Source organism: Bos mutus, unplaced genomic scaffold (assembly GCF_027580195.1).
Source record: "Bos mutus isolate GX-2022 unplaced genomic scaffold, NWIPB_WYAK_1.1 CTG907, whole genome shotgun sequence".
NCBI lineage: Eukaryota > Metazoa > Chordata > Mammalia > Artiodactyla > Bovidae > Bos > Bos mutus.
Genome location: NW_027220382.1, coordinates 1 through 24,727, shown reverse-complemented (window position 1 = coordinate 24,727; position 24,727 = coordinate 1). Strand labels below are relative to the sequence as shown.

The window sequence follows — 24,727 nt, the reverse complement described above, 5'->3', positions numbered from 1 at the left end:
ACCACCACCAGGACACAACACACACGCACCTAGGGGGTCCGAAAAGATCGACAAGCCACATGATGAGGCTTCCCAGGGAGAGCGGGGTGGCCCTCCGCGGTAGACTAAGAGCCAGGAAAGGAGGCCAGGTCGGTGTTCTGATGGTGGTGAGAAATGGAACACTTCCCTCCGCATCGGTAAACAAGGACGTCGCAGTCATCAGCAATCGCGGCCACCACGGGAGGGCGGGCCGGTGAGCCCTGCTCGGGACTGAAAGACTACCTGCCGTCTAGCGGCCATCCCACTGCGGCCACTCCCTCCAGGTGAGCCCCGAGGAAGCCCGGGACGTGAAAAGCACAGGATGGTGGCCCCGGAGCGCTGAGATGCGCATCAAAGGCATGATTTCCGTGAGCCCAGGCTCGAGCATCTCCCCACGAATGGAAACGCGCTAAATTCCTTAACTTGGGATGCCTGGTTTTCTTTCATATACAGAATAGGAAACACCTTTTGACGTTCAGACCGCCTGCCCTTTGTGGCAAAACTTGTGTGTCACCTGGCTCCTCCCGCCACCGCCCACCTCCTCCTGGCGGTTCTCTCAGGGTCGCTTCAGACGCTGACCCCGGGGCTGGAAGTCCTAAATATTCCCGCTGAATAAAACGCAAGTCTCAACTTCTAGGTCGTGGATTTTTTTTTTTTTTTTTCTTTTTAAGTGGACAGTGCTGAGCAGAGGGGCGGCCGGCGGGAGACTTTTCTCATCAGCTTGCCGGGATCCAGGGTGAGAGGGGACGAGGGAAGGGCGAGGCTTAGCAGCTCTCGGCCATAACCTCAAGGCAGAGTCAGACTCTCCATCACACACCGCCAGCTGCTTTCTCCTCCGTGAAACTGGGGTGAGAGCCGCCTGACGGGCACCGCACAGAGGGGTCAGAGAAGCGCCTTTGATCTGAGCCAGGAGGGCCCGCCTGGGTAGAGGTGGGGGCACGGCAGGGCCGTGCTGGTTCCCCCCGGAGAAGCTGAAGCCAGCCGGCCCAGTCTGGGATACGGAAGGAGTCTGTGAGGGGAGAGACGTGGGGTTGGGGGATGATGACTGTAAGAAAGAGCCCACTAGAAGCAAGCGTTCCCCGGAGCGGCTGTGAGGCCCAGATCACACCTCGCGGCGCCTCGGCGGGTCAGCGGGTGCAGGCCACGGCCCTCCTTCCCCAGCGTGCCCCCCTTGCTTTGCACCTCTGCGCTCGCCACGCCTGCCAAGAGAGCCTCCCAGAGGCTCTTGCCTCCAGGTTCGCCTCATGTCAACATGACCGCCAGCACACCGCCAGCGCCCCAGTGAAACTCTAACCTGTCCCGTAGGCCGTCTCCCGGGTCTGGAAGGCCTTCCTGACTCGGCTGGCTTCCTGTCTGTTCTTCGCACCTTCTCACTTATTGGGTGTGTCCGGGTAGGGACCCCGAGCCACACGGGAGAGGCCTGGAGCCCTGAGGAGGTCACACCAGGTGGGAGCCGCACCCAGTCGTCCACCTCCCAACAGTTCCCTCAAGAGCTTCCCAGGTGGCGCAGTGGCAAAGACTCCGCCTGCCAGTGCGGGAGACGCAGGAGACGCGGGTTCGATCCCTGGGTCGGGAAGATCCCCTGGAGTAGGAAACGAAACGGCAACGCGCTGCAGTTACTCGCCTGGAAAATTCCATGGACAGAGGAGCCTGGCAGGCTACCGTCCACGGGGTCGCAAAGAGTCGCACGGGACTGAGCGACTGAGCACACACAGGGTCCCTTCCTCATCACACCGGCGGGGGGGGGGGGGGTCCCGCCATTCGCCCTGGGCGGGACACGCCCGGGCCGGGAACAGGAGCGGTGTTCTGGCCCTGGGACCCAGCACAGGCCCTGGTGGGTCGAGTCTCGGTGGTTAATGACCGTTGTCAGAACCGTGGTGAAGGCGCCAGCCCGACCCCAGCCCGGCACTCACATCTGGGTACTCAGGCAAACCCATGTCCCAGGGGTAAAGGCAGGCGCCTTCTCGACTCGGCCTCCTGGTCGGGCAGAAGGTCGGTCCACCCCATAGTGCCCGGCTACCGGAACCGCATCCGCTTCTCCGGAGAAAGGTCATTCCTGTAAGGGATTCCTACTTGGCCTTGAAGGGTCACCTCTCAGTGTCGGGCTCTGTCTGATTGGGTGTACCACCCACCGTCTGCATGGACGGGATCGGTCAACCCGTGGCCTCGGAGTATCAAAGGTGGTTAGGGCTGTGAGCTCTGCTACATTTTAAAGGCAAGTCCAGGCCTATGACTCCAAAATGCACATGGGACGCCGTTGAGGCTTACAGGTGGCATCTCAAACAGGTGGTATGAAGGGAAAACTCGCTCATTCACACTGTGCTCCAGAGGAAGGTGGGGCGGTGGTCAAGAATCTGCCTGCCGACGCGGAGACGCAAGAGGCGCGGGTTCCATTCGTGCGCGTGGGGAAGATGCCCTGGAGGAGGAACAGGAAATGGCAACCCGCTCCAGGATTCTTGCCTGGAAAATTCCATGGACAGAGGAGCTTGGCGGGCCTACAGTCCACGGGGTCGCCAAGAGTCGGGCGCGACTGAACACGACCACCCAACCCCGGGAAAGTATCCCCCCGGCTGGACGACGTAGATGTTGAGGGAGAAGAAGAAGAAGACCTAGAGGAAGATTTAGGAAATGACTTCATAAGTCCTTTCGACTCAAAATGTGAAAGATATCTTTTTTTAAATCGATAAATATGACGATATAAAAACGGAACCTTTAAACAATGCAATCATCATCACTTTAAGCAAAGCCCAACCGAAAAGCCGGCAGGAATAGGGAAGAGGGTCGAAGACCACCGACAGGGAGGTTACTAATAAGCTCACAGAGAGAAAATGTAAAGGCTTCTCTGAAACAGGATGGGACGCTCAACTTTATTTACCCACGAGAGAAAACCGCATATCCGAGCTAGGCCGAGGTACCGTTTTCACCTGAGAGATCCACCTCGCGCTTTCCCACCCTCCACCGAAAAAGCATTCCCAAGGCTGATGCCACGCGGGGTTGTTGGCGAGGCTGGGGACGAGGCGCTGCCGGAGAACGCTTGCCCTGCTCTTCCAGTCACCGTCCCTGATCTCCCGAGCTTCAGGGCTCCGTTGCGGCGAGGGTGGCCGGGACCGCCACGGCCCCGCACCGCCGTGAGGGCACAAGGGGCACCCGAGCGGCCTCCGCAGAGCGCTGTGCCCCGGGGCCGGGCGCCCTTCGCAGACCCTTCAGTCCGTGCACCCCGACTGGAGCAAATTCCGCGGGAGCGCATCACGCACTGAGAAACGGAGCTGCCAAGTGATCGCGACGGGCACTGTTCGATTCCAACGACTGTCCCCCAGGACATCCCTTGTCAGGACGAATCCCCCCCCCCCCCCCCCCCCACCCCGCCGCCCCAGGGGACCCGAACTGTGGGGCAGAAGACGGGCGGGAGAACACGGACGCGAGCAGAGCGGCCGGGAGCAAGGAGGGGCGAGGGGGTGTGGTGCTGGCCGTTAGAGCCGCGGTAACCGTGACGGGTGTCGGGCACTAGCTCAGCGTGTAGGAGGCAATGGTTGCGAGTGCAGCGCGAGCCGGGGAATGAGCGACAAAAGCGAGTTCTTGATTTCTGGGGCTCGGTCCGTGAGAGCTGCTTCCGTGTCAGCGCTTCCCCGCGGTTCCGGCAGCCGCCCTGGGTCGGGAGGCGGGCTCCGGGCGCGAGGAGGCGGTCCGGAGGGTGGAGTCCGCCCGCGGTAGCCCCGCCCCCTCGGGCGGCAGAAGGCGGAGCATGCAGATGAGAAATGGCTGTTCGGCGCGGGAATGGCGGAGCAATTAAGGACCTAGAACTTGTCCTTTCAAAGGTAGAGGACAAAAAGGCCTGCACAGGAGTCCGCTGACAGCACTGTCAACGACGCGAAAGGAATCAGACAAGGAGTGTGGTTCAGGGCGCTCACCGTGGGTTGAATGGGGATGGAGCGAGGGCGGCTGCGGCCAGGCGGAGGCAACCGGTATCGCTTCTCGGCCTTTTGGCTAAGATCAAGTGTAGTATCTGTTCTTATCAGTTTAATATCTGATACGTCCTCTATCCGAGGACAATATATTAAATGGATTTTTGGAGCAGGGAGTTGGAATAGGAGCTTGCTCCGTCCACTCCACGCATCGACCTGGTATTGCAGTACTTCCAGGAACGGTGCACCCCCCTCGGGGGAAATCAATTTTGGTACGGAAAGAGCAGATAGTCTGTCGTAAGGGTTGAGAGCCTCAAGTAACAGTGGGATGAGGAAGTGCAGCAGCTTGCTGCCCTTTCCTTTGCTTCGCTTGTGTAAATTTTTATGGCTTTTTGCGCTTGGGGCGGTTTTTTCTTTACTCCTTGTGTTGTGGAGCGTTTTCCCGCTTTGGTTTGTTAGTCTTTAGAGGCGAGCGTTCTGTGCCCGGTGGGCTTTCAGAAGGTATGTCGTTTTTTTCGCCTTCTCCTCGTTGTTTTATTGCTGCATGAGAGACGGGAGACTCTTCGCTGGGAGGCTTCCGGGAGAAACGCGGCCTTACATAGATAAGCGTTCGCAGCAAAGTGTTTCTACCACCAGCGGTCCCGTAAGGAGTCTGCTCTCTTTTACAGGTATGCATTTGCACTTTTGGCCCGAGACTATATAAGTAAGACCCCGAAGTGTGGCCGCAGCAGCTTTCTTTTTTGAAGGAGCCTGTGTTCAGTAACTTGTTCTTACTACAGGCATTTTTGAAGGAGCCCGCAGTTTAGTGACACTCCATCGACAAGCTTGGAGGAGGAGGGGGAGGGACGTTCGGTTCGGCTGAGGCCCTTAGCCGCAGACCCTCCAGCGAGGGCTCAGGGGCACAAAAGTGGCTCTTAAGTGCAGCACATGCATCTGGAAGCAACTCAAAGGATTTACAGGTCATGCCCGAAAGCAAGCAGTAGTTGGTATACATTTAGTGAGGGAGAGAGCATTTCCTTCTCCCACTGCTGAGATGGCGGAAGCTAGTCGAATTCCTCAGTATGAAAAGGAATACGCGGAAGGTATTAACTAGCGAATGAGGGTCCTGGGGAAAATGAAAGGGAGCACCACCAAATACTGACCTGGAACAAGGATTCCAAGAGGGAGGTTTAAATGCTCGTGTGATTACGTGAAGTGCTCGTGTTCCTGAGAGAATTATTGTAGCAGGAAGTAAGACATTCCATTTTCAGGGCCAACCGATCTTGACCTTATACAGTCAACTCCCTTCAAAACCTCTGGCACCAGCTACATCAACCAGAGGCCCACTGGTCCCTGCACACTGGAGTCTCCCTCCTGCCACAACCTTGCTTAGTCAATATTTTGTTCATTCAAGAGCCACAGGAAAGGGACTTCTTTTCTGGTCCAGTGGGTAACAGTCTGTTCTCCCAATGCAGGGAGCCTGGGTTTGATCCCTGGTCAGGGAACCATTATTAGATCCTGCATGCTGCAACTAAGACCCAGCATAACCAAATAAACAAGCTTTAAAAAAAAAAAAAAATGAGCCACAGGGAAGAAAAGGCTCAGTGTGAGAGTCTGAGTGGACTGGGACACGAGAGGCCATTAGGAGTGGATGCCGCCTTCCAAGATATTGCTGTGCCTGGCTCATGGAGCTCATATTTCTATCTCTCATGACACATATTTCTCTGCATGTTTGCACTGCCCTCTCCTCACTTCTAACTGGCCAATCCTCTCTCTGTTCCCCAGCTCACATTCTGGCAGAAGCCAATGGATTGCTTACCTGCCACCAGTGTGTTGTTTCGTGTTATACAGCCATTAAGTAAATTTCTGGTTCTAGGAACTCGCCTTTCTTCTTTAAACTCCTTCAACCTCTTCCTTTAGGATGATACAGATTTTTGGTTCTAAGAGCCTAGATCCTGGAAAGCAAAAGCCTCTTAACTATCCTCAGAGAAAAGGGTAGCCCCAAGCATTCATTCATTCAGTAAATACTTATCGATTCAATATTTATTCACTCTGCTCCAAGTACTGTTTTAGGTACTGGGCATACACTGAGGGCTTCCCAGAAAAAAAAAAAAAAACCTCTGGCACTAAAAATACCACCTCGTGTGCTTTCGCTAAGTGAAAGACAGCTAGATTTTCTGGGTTTAGAAAGACTCCAACCCCTCAAAATGAAGAAATCGGTGCAGCTGACAGACTAAAAAGAGCGCGCTGGCTGTTCACCAAAATGGAACAGCCGGTCAGAACGGACTCCATGTATGACAGACATTTCAAATAGAGATACAACATGGAAGGACCTTCAGGTGACTTAACAGAACAGAGAACGTGCTGAAGGAGAAAGGGCCATGTATTCAATCACTGTAGCATTCTGGCTGATTAATAATAGCTCTGGTTTCTCCGCTGGAAGTAACCTCAACGCTCAAAAATAGTATCTCAACAGCTGAAAATGCAAAGACTGTGTGACCTTCTTTGTTTCTGTCTTTGCAATGTATGCCGTTTCGCAGTCCACGCCCTGAAAATGTATTTCTCCCAGAAAAGAGGGGGGAAGGGCTTGTATGTGCAGAACTAAAGGTATATTCTGTCAAAAACAAGAGGCGAGGGGAGGGCCGGGGGTTGGGCTGATCCTGAGGCAGGAGAAAACAAGAAGCGATCCGCCGCTTCAAAAGTTTCTTCCACTTGTACCGTCGAAACCGATTTCAAAAATACAAGCTAGAGTCGGTCTTGATGTCTAGCGAGCCCTCCGTCCCCGGTAGCCTGCGCCGCGCCAGCGCCGGCCTAGAGCCAGAACCGGAGCTATACAAGATGGCCGGCCAGGCAACCTGGGGGCATCGGTCCCCTCCAACAAATGGTGACATGCGGAGCCGGGGCTGTGGTCACCTTCCTCTTCATGACAACCCCTCGACCCCTTCCCATGGTGAAGATACTATGCTTGCAGTCTCAGCGCCTTGGTGCGCAGTGACTTGATGCCTCCTCCAGACTCAAGCATCTCCGACGCCGAAGTGCCCTCCTCGCCCATCCACAGGGAAATAAGTGCCTCCTGGACAGTAGTGGGGTCCTGGAGCCCCTCTGCGGGCGGGCGAAGGCGCTTGAGTCCGTGTGCGACTCCTTGCGACCGTAGCCCGCCAGGCTCCTCGGTCCATGGGATTCTCCAGGCAAAAAGAATACTGGAGGGGCTGCCATGCCCTCCTCCCGGGATGGATGGATCTATCTTCCGACCCAGGATTGAGCCCGCCTCCTGGGTCTCCTGCACTGCAGGTGGACTTTTACCGCCGAGCCACCAGGGAAACCCCAAAGCCCCTCTGCGCCACCTGCTTTCCGGACCCCACTCGCTCCACTGTCACCGAAGATGGCCTTGTGAAGATGGTGCGGCACGAGGGCACCGGGACCCTGTGGCATGGCCTCCCAGCCATCTTTGTTGATGACTGTCGGCCACTGCCACCTACTTCACCGCCTACGACCTTACTCAAGGCCTTCCTGTGTGGTGGAGCCCCGACCTTCTTCCTCCGCGCACCCATGGTGGCTGGTCCGCGGGCCTGCCTGGGCACCGTGACTGCTATCAATCCCCTGAGCTGGGCACGGACAAAGCCGAAGGCTCGGCACCCGTCGCGCTGGGAGCTGAGCACGCATCCGGCTGGTGCTCGCTCGGGCTGGGCTGGGCAGGTCCGGTCCCAGTGTCCTTCGGGACGTGCCCTTCGGCTCTGTCTGTACTGGTTCAACCAGAGCTGGCCGACGTGGCTCAGGTCTAAGGACCGGACAGACCTTCGCTCCCTGGGCTTCGGCTTTTGTGTCTGGCGCCATCTCCTGGGCTGTGGCGGCCATCCTCCTTTCTTTTCAACGTGACGCAGAGAGGTGAAGCGGTGAATGACGCCCCCCGCACGCGACTGCCCACTTGGCTTCCCGGACCCCAGTCGGTCCGAGGATCAAGCATCAAGCCCACTTCACCCGGCGGCATTTATGAGCACTTGCTTGAGTCCCGCACAAAAAGCTTCCTCCAGAAACACTCAACCGGGAACAGCCTGTGAGATGTCGAAAGAAACCAGGGAAGAAGAAGAGAAAGAAAAAAAGAGGAAAAAAGGCAAGAGGCCTTTTTCCCTGGCTGTCCAGTGGCTCAGGATGCCCCGAGCCACGTCAGGGCCAGCGGTCCGAGCCCTGGTTTGGGAGCACCCAACCTATACCGGGCTGGGCCGCCCACATGGGTGCGCTGTAACGGCCCGGCGGCCAGAAGAAGTAGCAAACCTGCACCGTAAACGGGACCATGACACACATGCCCCCGCAAACCGCGAGTGCCAGTGAGACAAAAAGATGTATCTTTAACAGCAGCATGCGCCGGCGGGAACCCAAGCCTGACTTCCCAGCTCGTCTCCCAGACAGCCTGTCTTTGCGATCACACAGATTATTCCCGTAGGGGGTGCACCGTTCCTGGAAGTACTGCAATACCAGGTCGATGCGTGGAGTGGACGGAGCAAGCTCCTATTCCAACTCCCTGCTCCAAAAATCCATTTAATATATTGTCCTCGGATAGAGGACGTATCAGATATTAAACTGATAAGAACAGATACTACACTTGATCTTAGCCAAAAGGCCGAGAAGCGATACCTTCGCCTCGGGCTTGGCCGCTACCGTCCTCCCCTCACCTCCATTTAGCTCACGGTGAGCAAAGTCGGCCTCAAACGAAGGCCCGCCCTCTCCCCTAGACTGCACGGTGTCCTAGTGGCCACAACTTCTAAGACGTCCATCGTTCGTCGGGTCGTTTCATCTGTTGGGCGCCTTTAGGCTTTCTGGTCTCCCACGGCACCCCCCCCCCCCCCCGCCCCCAGCAGACAGCCACGCAATTTGCATGCCCCGCCCACACACGCGCCTTCTTCCTGCTGCGCGTGTGCGCCGTCTCGCGGTGGAACCGAAACAAGCGCGTGGCCCAAAGCTCCCGGAAACGCCCAGACCGAGAAAGACGCAAACCGTTCCAACCGGGTTTTTCTTTCCAGCATTTCTTTTTCTTCTTAAAAATTTTTTCCCGAGCACATAGCTACGTACCCACCCACCACTCATCATCTTACTGTTATTTATTGTGTACACATACACGGATGAGTCGGCTATGTAGAAGTTCTTTCAACTTTCTAGATTTTTTTTTTTTTTTTTTTTGATGAAAACAGTCCCACAGCATTTATTGTCATCTGGTGATAACATATATGGGAGCAGAACAATATGAATACATGTTTTAGAACTACATCTCTAACAAAGGACACCTAAAAACCAACGGTATTGCAAACAATTTCTCACTTCATCTGTCACTTAGTTGGAGACACTTTGGAGCAGAGTAATGTTATCTCCTTTAGCATGATCCGACCCAGTTGTTTTCTTTTTGACTTTGTTTTAGAATGAATCTCTTCTATGCCATCTAATACGAGGTTCATACACTCATCAAAACCAATGATAGAGCCCTCTGTCCGCATATTCACTTGTTCATAAAGCCGCACTAACTGTGATCTATTTTGCAAGTATCTGAAGATGAGATTGATGGGCTGCACCATCACCTTCTGCACCTTCTGGCCCTGGCCCCGCTACGCCATGCTGGACGCTCACAAGCACCACAGTGCTCCACACTCAACTTTCTAGATTTTAATTCGTCTTGATTTACTATGGCTTTCTTTCCAAGGTCTCTTTTCTTTTTCTTTTTGGCTACCCTGGCTCTTCTACGGGTCATGTGGGAACTCAGTTCCTCGAGCAGCGATAGAACCCGCGGCCTAGCTTACATTGGGAGCGCAGGGTCTTCACCACTGTACTGCCAGAGAAGTCCCTGCAGTCACTCTTTTCTATTTCCCTCAGACTCTCTCGGTATTTTTATGTGGCTTTGCTGGACAGGGAGCCAAGATATCCGCGACACAATTTGGCTGCTCTTCCGTCAGCTGCTCGCCAGAAGGCTTCCACGTAGGCCTCCTCGGCTTGATGGGACGCTCCAGGAGAGAGAGTGGGAGGATTTCTCCCAGTCCAGATCGCTGCGGACTCCTTGCCATAAGGTCAGGCCCCATCGCAGCTGACCTGCCTTCTTGGCCGCCAACTGCAAGCCTGCAGTGGAGAACAGGGGACACACCGACCGAGCAGAGCAGCTGCTGAGGCCTCTTCTGCCCTGAGGATACCCTCTCTTCTCCTGTCCACCCCAGCCCAACAAACTTCCTGGGGCGGAGGGGGCCGGGGCGGGTTGGGGGAGCGTGGAAACCGCTGAGTACTGGAGGATCAGAAAGAGGGTGTAGGCAAGTGGAGACACACCTGCCAGCAGCTGTGGTGAGCCTCCCGGAGTGCACGTGGAGCCCTTTACCCTGAAAGTAAGGGAACTTCCTCCCAGTTTTGGGATTCTCCCTGCCGTGTACAATTAGACAAAGCTAACTTTCTCAAAATTCTGACCCTACGAGAACCAAACTATGCCTAGGAAAAAGCTTGATGTAGAACGCAGTATTTAAGTCATCCGTTTCTGTGCTCTAGCGCCCTCCAGCAGCAACTACTGAGCCTTTGTGCTGCAACTACTGGAGCCAGTGGGGTTAGAGCCTGTGCACCAGGAAAGGTAGTCCCCACCTGGCAGCAGCTAGAGAAAGCCTGTGAGCAGAAAAGAGGACCCAGTGCAACCAAAAGTAAATACATTGATAATAGTAATTATTGGAAAATATTTTAATTGGATTAAATACTTTGGATTGACTAATTACTTAGTTGGAGTAAAGATTTACTGAGCATGGCCTCTACCCACCAGAACAAGACCCAGTTCCCCCAGTCAGTCTCTCCTCAGGAAGCTTCCATAAGCCTCTTCTCCTTATCCGTCAGAGGGCAGACAGAAGGAAAACTACAATCACAGAAAACTATGCAGACTGAGCACATGGACCACAGTTTTGTCTAACTCAGTGAAACTGAGGGAGGAAAGGAACAGGCCGAGCTGACTCCATTTTGAGAAAGAAGGAAACTCCATCTTGCACTTTCAGTGAGCTTTGACTAGGTGCCTGTTAGCCATGGGGATAACATACCCACGGCCAACTGGCCTCCTGGACTGATAAACACCAGATTCCATACCAAGATCTCCTGCCGCCAAAAAGAATGCAGTAACCCCGCAGTGTCACCTTTGTCATCTTCATGGCACCTGCTGGTGTAGGCTACAATGTATAACCAGCTGACTCTTCTGATTATGAATCATGGCTATAACCTGACTGTGTCTCCCTTGAACACTTTCCAGGCTGGGTTTAAGGAATTTGGGGATGTGGGCTTGAGCAGTACACTTAAGGTATGTAAGGTTTTCACAAAAGTCGGTCGGGGTCCTTGGCTAAGAGGAGACTCTTCCTTGGGCCCGCCGGTGTAATAAAGTGCACTCCGCCATCTGCATTGTCCTTCTGAGTGAGTTTGTTTCCCGGAACGCAAAGTTCTAGAAGGTCTTGTAGGTCTTCATGGAACTGTCAGCTTCTTCAGCATTACCGGTTGGGGCATAGACAGACTTGGATTACTGTGATATTGAATGTTTTGCCTTGGAAACGAACAGAGATCATTCTGTCATTTTTGAGATTGCACCCAAGTAACTGAAAGGTTGTTGTCCAATCACACCCATACACTGATTCTGGGCCCCGGAGGAGAAGAATTCAAAAGAATGAAGAGACGAGGCTTGATCGCTAGGCCTTTTGTGTAATAAAATTTTATTAAAGTATAAAGGAGATAGAGAAAGCCAGAAACATAGGCATCAGAAGGGGGTAGAAAGAGTACCCACTTGCTAGTGTTAACAATGAGGTTATATAATCCAAAGAATGTCTGGAGGTTGTTTTAAGACCATCAGACCTAAAATGGACTGAACATTTTAAGATAACACTGTCTTCAGGCAAGATACATCCTTGTAAAGACCAGGTCTACTCCCATAATTAACATTTTAAGATAAAAGAAGGTTGAATCCAAAGACTGTCCTTAATCCAGAGACTGTCCTCCGCAGGATACATTATTGTTATATAATCCTAAGGAATGTGGAGAAAGAAAAAAGTTTGTCCTTTCTTCCTCCTTGAGAATTCCAGACCCTTTTTCCTTGGGGACCCCAGACTTTATCAACCTGCCTAGGAAATGACTCTCTCAGTACTGCATTTCTGACTTTTGTTGACTATGAGGGATTCTTTATCTTAGTAGTAGATATAATGGTCATCTGAATTAAATTGCCTGAAGACAGTCCATTTTAGTTCACTGATTCCTAAAATGTCTATGTTCACTCTTGCCATCTCCTATTTGACCACTTCTAATTTACATTGATTCATGGACCTAACATTCCAGGTTTCTGGATATTGCTCTTTACAGAGTTGGACTTTACTTCCATCACCAGTCACATCCACAACTGGGCATTGTTTTCGCTTTGGCTCCGCCTCTTCATTCTTTCTGGAGTTATTTCTCCACTCTTCTCCAGTAGCATATTGGGCACCTATGGACCTGGGGAGTTCATGTTTCTGAGTCATATTTTTTTTTTGCCCTTTCATAGTGTTCATTGGGTTCTCAAGGCAAAAATACTGAAGTGGTTTGCCATTCCTTTCTCCAGGGGACCACGTTTTGTCAGAACTCTCCGCCATGACCCCATGGCCCTACACCGCATGGCTCATAGTTCTGTTGTAGCCATGTGTTCCGGGAAACAAACTCACTCAGAAGGACAATGCAGATGGCGGAGTGCACTTTATTACACCGGCGGGCCCAAGGAAGAGTCTCCTCTTAGCCAAGGACCCCGACCGACTTTTGTGAAAACCTTACATACCTTAAGTGTACTGCTCAAGCCCACATCCCCAAATTCCTTAAACCCAGCCTGGAAAGTGTTCAAGGGAGACACAGTCAGGTTATAGCCATGATTCATAATCAGAAGAGTCAGCTGGTTATACATTGTAGCCTACACCAACGGGTGCCATGAAGATGACAAAGGTGACACTGCACGGGGGGTTACTGCATTCTTTTTGGCGACGGGAGATCTTGGTATGGAATCTGGTGTTTATCAGTCCAGGAGGCCAGTTCGGCCGTAGGTATGTTATCCCCATGGCTAACAGGCACCTAGTCCAAAGCTCACTGAAAGTGCAAGATGGAGTTTCCTTCTTTCTCAAAATGGAGTCAGCTCGGCCTGTTCCTTTCCTCCCTCAGTTTCACTGAGTTAGACAAGGCTGTGGTCCATGTGCTCAGTCTGCATAGTTTTCTGTGATTGTAGTTTTCCTTCTGTCTGCCCTCTGACGGATAAGGAGAAGAGGCTTATGGAAGCTTCCTGAGGGGAGAGACTGACTGTGGGGGGAACTGGGTCTTGTTCTGGTGGGTAGGGCCATGCTCAGTAAATCTTTACTCCAACTAAGTAATTAGTCCAATCCAAAGTATTTAATCCAATTAAAATATTTTTCCAATAATTACTATTATCAATGTATTTACTTTTGGTTGCACTGGGTCCTCTTTTCTGCTCACAGGCTTTCTCTAGCTGCTGCCAGGTGGGGACTACCTTTCCTGGTGCACAGGCTCTAACCCCACTGGCTCCAGTAGTTGCAGCACAAAGGCTCAGTAGTTGCTGCTGGAGGGCGCTAGAGCACAGAAAGGGATGACTTAAATACTGCGTTCTACATCAAGCTTTTTCCTAGGCATAGTTTGGTTCTCGCAGGGTCAGAATTTTGAGAAAGTTAGCTTTGTCTAATTGTACACGGCAGGGAGAATCCCAAAACTGGGAGGAAGTTCCCTTACTTTCAGGGTAAAAGGGCTCCACGTGCACTCCGGGAGGCTCACCACAGCTGCTGGCAGGTGTGTCTCCACTTGCCTACACCCTCTTTCTGATCCTCCAGTACTCAGCGGTTTCCACGCTCCCCCAACCCGCCCCGCCCCCCTCCGCCCCAGGAAGTTTGTTGGGCTGGGGTGGACAGGAGAAGAGAGGGTATCCTCAAGGCAGAAGAGGCCTCAGCAGCTGCTCTGCTCGGTCGGTGTGTCCCCTGTTCTCCACTGCAGGCTTGCAGTTGAGCGGCCAAGAAGGCAGGTCAGCTGCGATGGGGCACGGCCTTATGGCAAGGAGTCCGCAGCGATCTGGACTGGGAGAAATCCTCCCACTCTCTCTCCTGGAGCGTCCCATCAAGCCGAGGAGGCCTACGTGGAAGCCTTCTGGCGAGCAGCTGACGGAAGAGCAGCCAAATTGTGTCGCGGATATCTTGGCTCCCTGTCCAGCAAAGCCACATAAAAATACCGAGAGAGTCTGAGGGAAATAGAAAAGAGTGACTGCAGGGACTTCTCTGGCAGTACAGTGGTGAAGACCCTGCGCTCCCAATGTAAGCTAGGCCGCGGGTTCTATCGCTGCTCGAGGAACTGAGTTCCCACATGACCCGTAGAAGAGCCAGGGTAGCCAAAAAGAAAAAGAAAAGAGACCTTGGAAAGAAAGCCATAGTAAATCAAGACGAATTAAAATCTAGAAAGTTGAGTGTGGAGCACTGTGGTGCTTGTGAGCGTCCAGCATGGCGTACCGGGGCCAGGGCCAGAAGGTGCAGAAGGTGATGGTGCAGCCCATCAATCTCATCTTCAGATACTTGCAAAATAGATCACGGATTCGGGTGCGGCTTTATGAACAAGTGAATATGCGGACAGAGGGCTCTATCATTGGTTTTGATGAGTGTATGAACCTCGTATTAGATGACGCAGAAGAGATTCATTCTAAAACAAAGTCAAGAAAACAACTGGGTCGGATCATGCTAAAAGGAGATAACATTACTCTGCTCCAAAGTGTCTCCAACTAGAAGTGACAGATGAAGTGAGAAATTGTTTGGCAATACCGTTGGTTTTTTTAGGTGTCCTTTGTTAGAGATGTAGTTCTAAAACATGTATTCATATTGTTCTGCTCACCCTTATGTTATCACCAGATGACAATAAATGCTGTGGGACTGTTTTCATCAAAAAAAAAAAAAAAAATCTAGAAAGTTGAAAGAGAACTTCTACATAGCCGACTCATCCGTGTATGTGTACACAATAAATAACAGTAAGATGATGAGTGGTGGGTGGGTACGTAGCTATGTGCTCGGGAAAAAATTTTTAAGAAGAAAAAGAAATGCTGGAAAGAAAAACCCGGTTGGAACGGTTTGCGTCTTTCTCGGTCTGGGCGTTTCCGGGAGCTTTGGGCCACGCGCTTGTTTCGGTTCCACCGCGAGACGGCGCACACGCGCAGCAGGAAGAAGGCGCGTGTGTGGGCGGGGCATGCAAATTGCTTGGCTGTCTGCTGGGGGGCGGGGCGGGGGGGGGGTGTGCCGTGGGAGACCAGAAAGCCTAAAGGCGCCCAACAAATGAAACGACCCGACGAACGATGGACGTCTTAGAAGTTGTGGCACTAGGACACCGTGCAGTCTAGGGGAGAGGGCGGGCCTTCGTTTGAGGCCGACTTTGCTCACCGTGAGCTAAATGGAGGTGAGGGGAGGACGGTAGCGGCCAAGCCCGAGGCGAAGGTATCGCTTCTCGGCCTTTTGGCTAAGATCAAGTGTAGTATCTGTTCTTATCAGTTTAATATCTGATACGTCCTCTATCCGAGGACAATATATTAAATGGATTTTTGGAGCAGGGAGTTGGAATAGGAGCTTGCTCCGTCCACTCCACGCATCGGCCTGGTATTGCAGTACTTCCAGGAACGGTGCACCCCCTACGGGGAATAATCTGTGTTATCACAAAGACAGGCTGTCTGGGAGACGAGCTGGGAAGTCAGGCTTGTAGTTCCCGCCGGCGCATGCTGCTGTTAAAGATACATCTTTTTGTCTCACTGGTACTCGCGGTTGCGGGGGCATGTGTGTCACGGTCCCGTTTACGGTGCAGGTTTGCTACTTCTTCTGGCTGCCGGGCCGTTACAGCGCACCCATGTGGGCGGCCCAGCCCGGTATAGGTTGGGTGCTCCCAAACCAGGGCTCGGACCGCTGGCCCTTACGTGGCTCGGGGCATCCTGAGCCACTGGACAGCCAGGGAAAAGGGCCTCTTGCCTTTTTTCCTCTTTTTTTCTTTCTCTTCCTCTTCCCTGGTTTCTTTCGACATCTCACAGGCTGTTCCCGGTTGAGTGTTTCTGGAGGAAGCTTTTTGTGCGGGACTCAAGCAAGTGCTCATAAATGCCGCCGGGTGAAGTGGGCTTGATGCTTGATCCTCGGACCGACTGGGGTCCGGGAAGCCAAGTGGACAGTCGCGTGCGGGGGGCGTCATTCACCGCTTCACCTCTCTGCGTCACGTTGAAAAGAAAGGAGGATGGCCGCCACAGCCCAGGAGATGGCGCCAGACACAAAAGCCGAAGCCCAGGGAGCGAAGGTCTGTCCGGTCCTTAGACCTGAGCCACGTCGGCCAGCTCTAGTTGAACCAGTACAGACAGAGCCGAGAAGGGCACGTCCCGAAGGGACACTGGGACCGGACCTGCCCAGCCCAGCCCGAGCGAGCACCAGCCGGATGCACGTGCTCAGCTCCCAGCGCGACGGGTGCCGAGCCTTCGGCTTTGTCCGTGCCCAGCTCCAGGGGGATTGATAGCAGTCACGGTGCCCAGGCAGGCCCGCGGACCAGCCACCATGGGTGCGCGGAGGAAGAAGGTCGGGGCTCCACCACACAGGAAGGCCTTGAGTAAGGTCGTAGGCGGTGAAGTAGGTGGCAGTGGCCGACAGTCATCAACAAAGATGGCTGGGAGGCCATGCCACAGGGTCCCGGTGCCCTCGTGCCGCACCATCTTCACAAGGCCATCTTCGGTGACAGTGGAGCGAGTGGGGTCCGGAAAGCAGGTGGCGCAGAGGGGCTTTGGGGTTTCCCTGGTGGCTCGGCGGTAAAGAGTCCACCTGCAGTGCAGGAGACCCAGGAGAGGCGGGCTCAATCCCTGGGTCGGGAAGATAGATCCATCCATCCCCGGGAGGAGGGCATGGCAACCCACTCCAGTATTCTTTTTGCCTGGAGAATCCCATGGACCGAGGAGCCTGGCGGGCTACGGTCGCAAGGAGTCGCACACGGACTCAAGCGCCTTCGCCCGCCCGCAGAGGGGCTCCAGGACCCCACTACTGTCCAGGAGGCACTTATTTCCCTGTGGATGGGCGAGAGGAGGGCACTTCGGCGTCGGAGATGCTTCGGAGTCTGGAGGGGGAGGCATCAAGTCACTGCGCACCAAGGGGCGCTGAGACTGCAAGCATAGTATCTTCACCATGGGAAGGGGTCGAGGGGGGGTTGTCATGAAGAGGAAGGTGACCACAGCCCCGGCTCCGCATGTCACCATTTGTTGGAGGGGACCGATGCCCCCAGGTTGCCTGGCCGGCCATCTTGTATAGCTCCGGTTCTGGCTCTAGGCCGGCGCTGGCGCGGCGCAGGCTACCGGGGACGGAGGGCTCGCTAGACATCAAGACCGACTCTAGCTTGTATTTTTGAAATCGGTTTCGACGGTACAAGTGGAGAGAAACTTTAGAGCGAGCGGATGCGCTTCTTGTTTTTCTCCTGCCTCAGGATCAGCCCAACCCCCGGCCCTCCCCTCGCCTCTTGTTTTTGACAGAATATACCTTTAGTTCTGCACATACAAGCCCTTCCCCCCTCTTTTCTGGGAGAAATACATTTTCAGGGCGTGGACTGCGAAACGGCATACATTGCAAAGACAGAAACAAAGAAGGTCACACAGTCTTTGCATTTTCAGCTGTTGAGATACTATTTTTGAGCGTTGAGGTTACTTCCAGCGGAGAAACCAGAGCTATTATTAATCAGCCAGAATGCTACAGTGATTGAATACATGGCCCTTTCTCCTTCAGCACGTTCTCTGTTCTGTTAAGTCACCTGAAGGTCCTTCCATGTTGTATCTCTATTTGAAATGTCTGTCATACATGGAGTCCGTTCTGACCGGCTGTTCCATTTTGGTGAACAGCCAGCGCGCTCTTTTTAGTCTGTCAGCTGCACCGATTTCTTCATTTTGAGGGGTTGGAGTCTTTCTAAACCCAGAAAATCTAGCTGTCTTTCACTTAGCGAAAGCACACGAGGTGGTATTTTTAGTGCCAGAGGTTTTTTTTTTTTTTTCTGGGAAGCCCTCAGTGTATGCCCAGTACCTAAAACAGTACTTGGAGCAGAGTGAATAAATATTGAATCGATAAGTATTTACTGAATGAATGAATGCTTGGGGCTACCCTTTTCTCTGAGGATAGTTAAGAGGCTTTTGCTTTCCAGGATCTAGGCTCTTAAGAACCAAAAATCTGTATCATCCTAAAGGAAGAGGTTGAAGGAGTTTAAAGAAGAAGGCCGAGTTCCTAGAACCAGAAATTTACTTAATGGCTGTATAACACGAAACAACACACTGGTGGCAGGTAAGCAATCCATTGGCTTCTGCCAGAATGTGAGCTGGGGAACAGAGAGAGGATTGGCCAGTTAGAAGTGAGGAGAGGGCAGTGCAAACATGCAGAGAAATATGTGTCATGAGAGATAGAAATATGAGCTCCATGAGCCAGGCACAGCAATATCTTGGAAGGCGGCATCCACTCCTAATGGCCTCTCGTGTCCCAGTCCACTCAGACTCTCACACTGAGCCTTTTCTTCCCTGTGGCTCATTTTTTTTTTTTTTTAAAGCTTGTTTATTTGGTTATGCTGGGTCTTAGTTGCATGCAGGATCTAATAATGGTTCCCTGACCAGGATCAAACCCAGGCTCCCTGCATTGGGAGAACAGACTGTTACCCACTGACCAGAAAAGAAGTCCCTTTCCTGTGGCTCTTGAATGAACAAAATATTGACTACAAGGTTGTGGCAGGAGGGAGACTCCAGTGTGCAGGGACCAGTGGGCCTCTGGTTGATGTAGCTGGTGCCAGAGGTTTTGAAGGGAGTTGACTGTATAAGGTCAAGATCGGTTGGCCCTGAAAATGGAATGTCTTACTTCCTGCTACAATAATTCTCTCAGGAACACGAGCACTTCACGTAATCACACGAGCATTTAAACCTCCCTCTTGGAATCCTTGTTCCAGGTCAGTATTTGGTGGTGCTCCTTTCATTTTCCCCAGGACCCTCATTCGCTAGTTAATACCTTCCGCAGATTCCTTTTCATACTGAGGAATCTGACTAGCTTCCGCCATCTCAGCAGTGGAGAAGGAAATGCCTCTCCTCACTAAATGTATACCAACTACTGCTTGCTTTCGGGCATGACCTGTAAATCCTTTGAGTTGCTTCCAGATGCATGTGCTGCACTTAAGAGCCACTTTTGTGCCCCTGAGCCCTCGCTGGAGGGTCTGCGGCTAAGGGCCTCAGCCGAACCGAACGTCCCTCCCCCTCCTCCTCCAAGCTTGTCGATGGAGTGTCACTAAACTGCGGGCTCCTTCAAAAATGCCTGTAGTAAGAACAAGTTACTGAACACAGGCTCCTTCAAAAAAGAAAGCTGCTGCGGCCACACTTCGGGGTCTTACTTATATAGTCTCGGGCCAAAAGTGCAAATGCATACCTGTAAAAGAGAGCAGACTCCTTACGGGACCGCTGGTGGTAGAAACACTTTGCTGCCAACGCTTATCTATGTAAGGCCGCGTTTCTCCCGGAAGCCTCCCAGCGAAGAGTCTCCCGTCTCTCATGCAGCAATAAAACAACGAGGAGAAGGCGAAAAAAACGACATACCCTCTGAAAACCCACCGGGCACAGAACGCTCGCCTCTAAAGACTGACAAACCAAAGCGGGAAAACACTCCACAACACAAGGAGTAAAGAAAAAACCGCCCAAGCGCAAAAGCCGTAAAAATCTGCACAAGCGAAGCAAAAAGAAAGGCCAGCAAACACTTCCTCATCTCACTGTTACTTGAGGCTCTCAAGCCTTACGACAGACTGTCTCCTCTTTTCGTACCAAAATTGATTTCCCCCGAGGGGGGTGCACCGTTCCTGGAAGTACTGCAATACCAGGTCGATGCGTGGAGTGGACGGAGCAAGCTCCTATTCCAACTCCCTGCTCCAAAAATCCATTTAATATATTGTCCTCGGATAGAGGACGTATCAGATATTAAACTGATAAGAACAGATACTACACTTGATCTTAGCCAAAAGGCCGAGAAGCGATACCGGTTGCCTCCGCCTGGCCGCAGCCGCCCTCGCTCCATCCCCATTCAACCCACGGTGAGCGCCCTGAACCACACTCCTTGTCTGATTCCTTTTGCGTCGTTGACAGTGCTGTCAGCGGACTCCTGTGCAGGCCTTTTTGTCCTCTACCTTTGAAAGGACAAGTTCTAGGTCCTTAATTGCTCCGCCATTCCCGCGCCGAACAGCCATTTCTCATCTGCATGCTCCGCCTTCTGCCGCCCGAGGGGGCGGGGCTACCGCGGGCGGGCTCCACCCTCCGGACCGCCTCCTCGCGCCCGGAGCCCGCCTCCCGACCCAGGGGCGGCTGCCGGAGACCGCGGGGGAAGCGCTGACACGGAAGCAGCTCTCACGGACCGAGCCCCAGAAATCAAGAACTCGCTTTTGTCGCTCATTCCCCGGCTCGCGCTGCACTCGCAACCATTGCCTCCTACACGCTGAGCTAGTGCCCGACACCCGTCACGGTTACCGCGGCTCTAACGGCCAGCACCACACCCCCTCGCCCCTCCTTGCTCCCGGCCGCTCTGCTCGCGTCCGTGTTCTCCCGCCCGTCTTCTGCCCCACAGTTCGGGTCCCCTGGGGCGGCGGGGTGGGGGTGGGGGTGGGGGTGGGGGGTGGGGGATTCGTCCTGACAAGGGATGTCCTGGGGGACAGTCGTTGGAATCGAACAGTGCCCGTCGCGATCACTTGGCAGCTCCGTTTCTCAGTGCGTGATGCGCTCCCGCGGAATTTGCTCCAGTCGGGGTGCACGGACTGAAGGGTCTGCGAAGGGCGCCCGGCCCCGGGGCACAGCGCTCTGCGGAGGCCGCTCGGGTGCCCCTTGTGCCCTCACGGCGGTGCGGGGCCGTGGCGGTCCCGGCCACCCTCGCCGCAACGGAGCCCTGAAGCTCGGGAGATCAGGGACGGTGACTGGAAGAGCAGGGCAAGCGTTCTCCGGCAGCGCCTCGTCCCCCAGCCTCGCCAACAACCCCGCGTGGCATCAGCCTTGGGAATGCTTTTTCGGTGGAGGGTGGGGAAAGCGCGAGGGGTGGATCTCTCAGGTGAAAACGGTACCTCGGCCTAGCTCGGATATGCGGTTTTCTCTCGTGGGTAAATAAAGTTGAGCGTCCCATCCTGTTTCAGAGAAGCCTTTACATTTTCTCTCTGTGAGCTTATTAGTAACCTCCCTGTCGGTGGTCTTCGACCCTCTTCCCTATTCCTGCCGGCTTTTCGGTTGGGCTTTGCTTAAAGTGATGATGATTGCATTGTTTAAAGGTTCCGTTTTTATATCGTCATATTTATCGATTTAAAAAAAGATATCTTTCACATTTTGAGTCGAAAGGACTTATGAAGTCATTTCCTAAATCTTCCTCTAGGTCTTCTTCTTCTTCTCCCTCAACATCTACGTCGTCCAGCCGGGGGGATACTTTCCCGGGGTTGGGTGGTCGTGTTCAGTCGCGCCCGACTCTTGGCGACCCCGTGGACTGTAGGCCCGCCAAGCTCCTCTGTCCATGGAATTTTCCAGGCAAGAATCCTGGAGCGGGTTGCCATTTCCTGTTCCTCCTCCAGGGCATCTTCCCCACGCGCACGAATGGAACCCGCGCCTCTTGCGTCTCCGCGTCGGCAGGCAGATTCTTGACCACCGCCCCACCTTCCTCTGGAGCACAGTGTGAATGAGCGAGTTTTCCCTTCATACCACCTGTTTGAGATGCCACCTGTAAGCCTCAACGGCGTCCCATGTGCATTTTGGAGTCATAGGCCTGGACTTGCCTTTAAAATGTAGCAGAGCTCACAGCCCTAACCACCTTTGATACTCCGAGGCCACGGGTTGACCGATCCCGTCCATGCAGACGGTGGGTGGTACACCCAATCAGACAGAGCCCGACACTGAGAGGTGACCCTTCAAGGCCAAGTAGGAATCCCTTACAGGAATGACCTTTCTCCGGAGAACGGATGCCGGTTCCGGAAGTGACGGGCACTATGGAGTGGACCGACCTTCTGCCCGACCAGGAGGCCGAGTCGAGAAGGCGCCTGCCTTTACCCCTGGGACATGGGTTTGCCTGAGAGTACACAGATGTGAGTGTCGGAGCTGGGGTCCGGGCTGGCCGCCTTCACCACCGGTTCTGACAACCGGTCATTAACCACCCGAGACTCGACCCACCAGGGCCTGTGCTGGGTCCCAGGGCCAGACACCGCTCCTGTTCCCCGGCCCCGGACGTGTCCCGCCCAGGAGCCGAATGGCCGGGACCCCACCCCCACCCCCGCCGGTGTGATGAGGAAGGGACCCTGTGTGTGCTCAGTCGCTCAGTCCCGTGCGACTCTTTGCGACCCCGTGGACGGTAGCCTGCCAGGCTCCTCTGTCCATGGAATTTTCCAGGCGAGTAACTGCAGCGCGTTGCCGTTTCGTTTCCTACTCCAGGGGATCTTCCCGACCCAGGGATCGAACCCGCGTCTCCTGCGTCTCCCGCACTGGCAGGCGGAGTCTTTGCCACTGCGCCACCTGGGAAGCTCTTGAGGGAACTGTTGGGAGGTGGACGACTGGGTGCGGCTCCCACCTGGTGTGACCTCCTCAGGGCTCCAGGCCTCTCCCGTGTGGCTCGGGGTCCCTACCCGGACACACCCAATAAGTGAGAAGGTGCGAAGAACAGACAGGAAGCCAGCCGAGTCAGGAAGGCCTTCCAGACCCGGGAGACGGCCTACGGGACAGGTTAGAGTTTCACTGGGGGCGCTGGCGGTGTGCTGGCCGGTCATGTTGACATGAGGGGGCGAACCTGGAGGCAAGAGCCTCTGGGAGGCTCTTGGCAAGAGCGTGGGCGAGAACGCAGAGGTGCAAAGCAAGGGGGCACGCTGGGGGAAGGAGGGCCGTGGCCTGCACCCCGCTGACCCGCCGAGACGCCGCGAGGGTGTGATCTGGGCCTCACAGCCGCTCCGGGGAACGCTTGCTTCTAGTGGGCTCTTTCTTACAGTCATCATCCCCCAACCCCACGTCTCTCCCCTCACAGACTCCTTCCGTATCCCAGACTGGGCCGGCTGGCTTCAGCTTCTCCGGGGGGAACCAGCACGGCCCTGCCGTGCCCCACCTCTACCCAGGCCGGAGCCCTCCTGGCTCAGATCAAGGCGCTTCTCTGACCCCTCTGTACGGTGCCCGTCAAGGCGGCTCTCCACCCCAGTTTCACGGAGGAGAAAGCAGCTGGCGGTGTGTGATGGAGAGTCTGACTCTGCCTTGAGGTTATGGCCGAGAGCTGCTAAGCCTCGCCCTTCCCTCGTCCCCTCTCACCCTGGATCCCGGCAAGCTGATGAGAAAAGTCTCCCGCCGGCCGCCCCTCTGCTCAGCACTGTCCACTTAAAAAAAAAAAAAAAAAAAAAAAATCCACGACCTAGAAGTTGAGACTTGCGTTTTATTCAGCGGGAATATTTAGGACTTCCAGCCCCGGGGTCAGCGTCTGAAGCGACCCTGAGAGAACCGCCAGGAGGAGGTGGGCGGTGGCGGGAGGAGCCAGGTGACACACAAGTTTTGCCACAAAGGGCAGGCGGTCTGAACGTCAAAAGGTGTTTCCTATTCTGTATATGAAAGAAAACCAGGCATCCCAAGTTAAGGAATTTAGCGCGTTTCCATTCGTGGGGAGATGCTCGAGCCTGGGCTCACGGAAATCATGCCTTTGATGCGCATCTCAGCGCTCCGGGGCCACCATCCTGTGCTTTTCACGTCCCGGGCTTCCTCGGGGCTCACCTGGAGGGAGTGGCCGCAGTGGGATGGCCGCTAGACGGCAGGTAGTCTTTCAGTCCCGAGCAGGGCTCACCGGCCCGCCCTCCCGTGGTGGCCGCGATTGCTGATGACTGCGACGTCCTTGTTTACCGATGCGGAGGGAAGTGTTCCATTTCTCACCACCATCAGAACACCGACCTGGCCTCCTTTCCTGGCTCTTAGTCTACCGCGGAGGGCCACCCCGCTCTCCCTGGGAAGCCTCATCATGTGGCTTGTCGATCTTTTCGGACCCCCTAGGTGCGTGTGTGTTGTGTCCTGGTGGTGGTGGTGGTGGGCGGCGGGGGGGGGGGAGGGGAATCTGGCGGGGGTCCTCAGTCTACGTACGCAGGACAAATTTGGGGTAGGGGGATGGGGAGATGCGACCCGGAATTCTATGGGGCTTGCGCTCAACATTTTCCAGGACGGGGCCACAGGCCTCCCCACCAGACTGGGTGGACTCCTGTCCGTGACACAACCCTCGAATTCGGTGTTTCCTCACGCGTCCACTGTCCACCGAGTGCCCGCGGCGGGTTATACCCCAAACCGGTCTGGCGCCGTCCTACGCCGATTTGACCGGCATCCGCAGGAGCGCATCGAACCTTTTCCCTGTCACGGAAAAGTCAGTGTGTCAGAACACGTGGGCCTCTGAGCAGTGCTTCCGGAGGCACGCCGGGCAGCCGAAACGAAGCCCTCTACCTCAGCCCGGGACTCGAACCCGGCCAAACCCAGGTTGGGACTCCAATCCACGTGGCTGGGCCTCCGACCGAGCCAAAACCCACGGTACCTCGTTTCAAGAGCTGATGAAGCTCAGGTTCTCCATGTCCTATCGAAGAGAGAATTCAGTGAGAGACACAATGATAGGTAAGAAGTGGATTGATTCAGAGAGAAACACATTCCATAGGCAGAGTGTGGGCCATCACAGAGGGCGAGTGTGGCGGCCTCCAGACGTGGCATGGTGAGCTTTCATGGGCCGGGTAATTTCACAGGCTAATGAGTTGATCAGCTGATAGGCTAATCAACCCGGAATATTCATTGGAAGGGCTGATGCTGAAGC

General features: G+C 54.3%; 1 protein-coding gene, 4 non-coding genes and 4 pseudogenes across 5 annotated transcripts; 4 read left to right on the top strand and 5 right to left on the bottom strand.

Annotated features, from left to right (window-relative positions):
* The first annotated feature begins 3,982 nt into the window (after positions 1-3,982).
* LOC138987167 (U2 spliceosomal RNA) lies at positions 3,983-4,173 on the top strand. The gene has a single exon (XR_011463566.1). It is a non-coding gene; the product is annotated as a U2 spliceosomal RNA (small nuclear RNA).
* Positions 4,174-4,953: 780 nt separating this feature from the next.
* On the top strand, positions 4,954-7,788 carry LOC138987163 (mitochondrial glutathione transporter SLC25A39-like; annotated as a pseudogene).
* Positions 7,789-8,338: 550 nt separating this feature from the next.
* LOC138987164 (U2 spliceosomal RNA) lies at positions 8,339-8,529 on the bottom strand. The gene has a single exon (XR_011463563.1). It is a non-coding gene; the product is annotated as a U2 spliceosomal RNA (small nuclear RNA).
* A 695-nt stretch (positions 8,530-9,224) lies between these two features.
* On the bottom strand, positions 9,225-9,528 carry LOC138987161 (small nuclear ribonucleoprotein E-like; annotated as a pseudogene).
* A 4,800-nt stretch (positions 9,529-14,328) lies between these two features.
* LOC106701676 (small nuclear ribonucleoprotein E-like) lies at positions 14,329-14,833 on the top strand. Its single transcript, XM_070367053.1, has one exon. The coding sequence runs from the start codon at positions 14,393-14,395 to the stop codon at positions 14,669-14,671; it is 279 nt and encodes a 92-aa protein (XP_070223154.1). The 5' UTR covers positions 14,329-14,392; the 3' UTR covers positions 14,672-14,833.
* A 539-nt stretch (positions 14,834-15,372) lies between these two features.
* On the top strand, positions 15,373-15,563 carry LOC138987165 (U2 spliceosomal RNA). Its single transcript, XR_011463564.1, has one exon. It is a non-coding gene; the product is annotated as a U2 spliceosomal RNA (small nuclear RNA).
* A 462-nt stretch (positions 15,564-16,025) lies between these two features.
* On the bottom strand, positions 16,026-16,832 carry LOC138987160 (mitochondrial glutathione transporter SLC25A39 pseudogene; annotated as a pseudogene).
* An 8-nt stretch (positions 16,833-16,840) lies between these two features.
* On the bottom strand, positions 16,841-18,988 carry LOC138987162 (mitochondrial fission factor-like; annotated as a pseudogene).
* Positions 18,989-19,741: 753 nt separating this feature from the next.
* On the bottom strand, positions 19,742-19,932 carry LOC138987166 (U2 spliceosomal RNA). Its single transcript, XR_011463565.1, has one exon. It is a non-coding gene; the product is annotated as a U2 spliceosomal RNA (small nuclear RNA).
* Between the last annotated feature and the right edge of the window lie 4,795 nt (positions 19,933-24,727).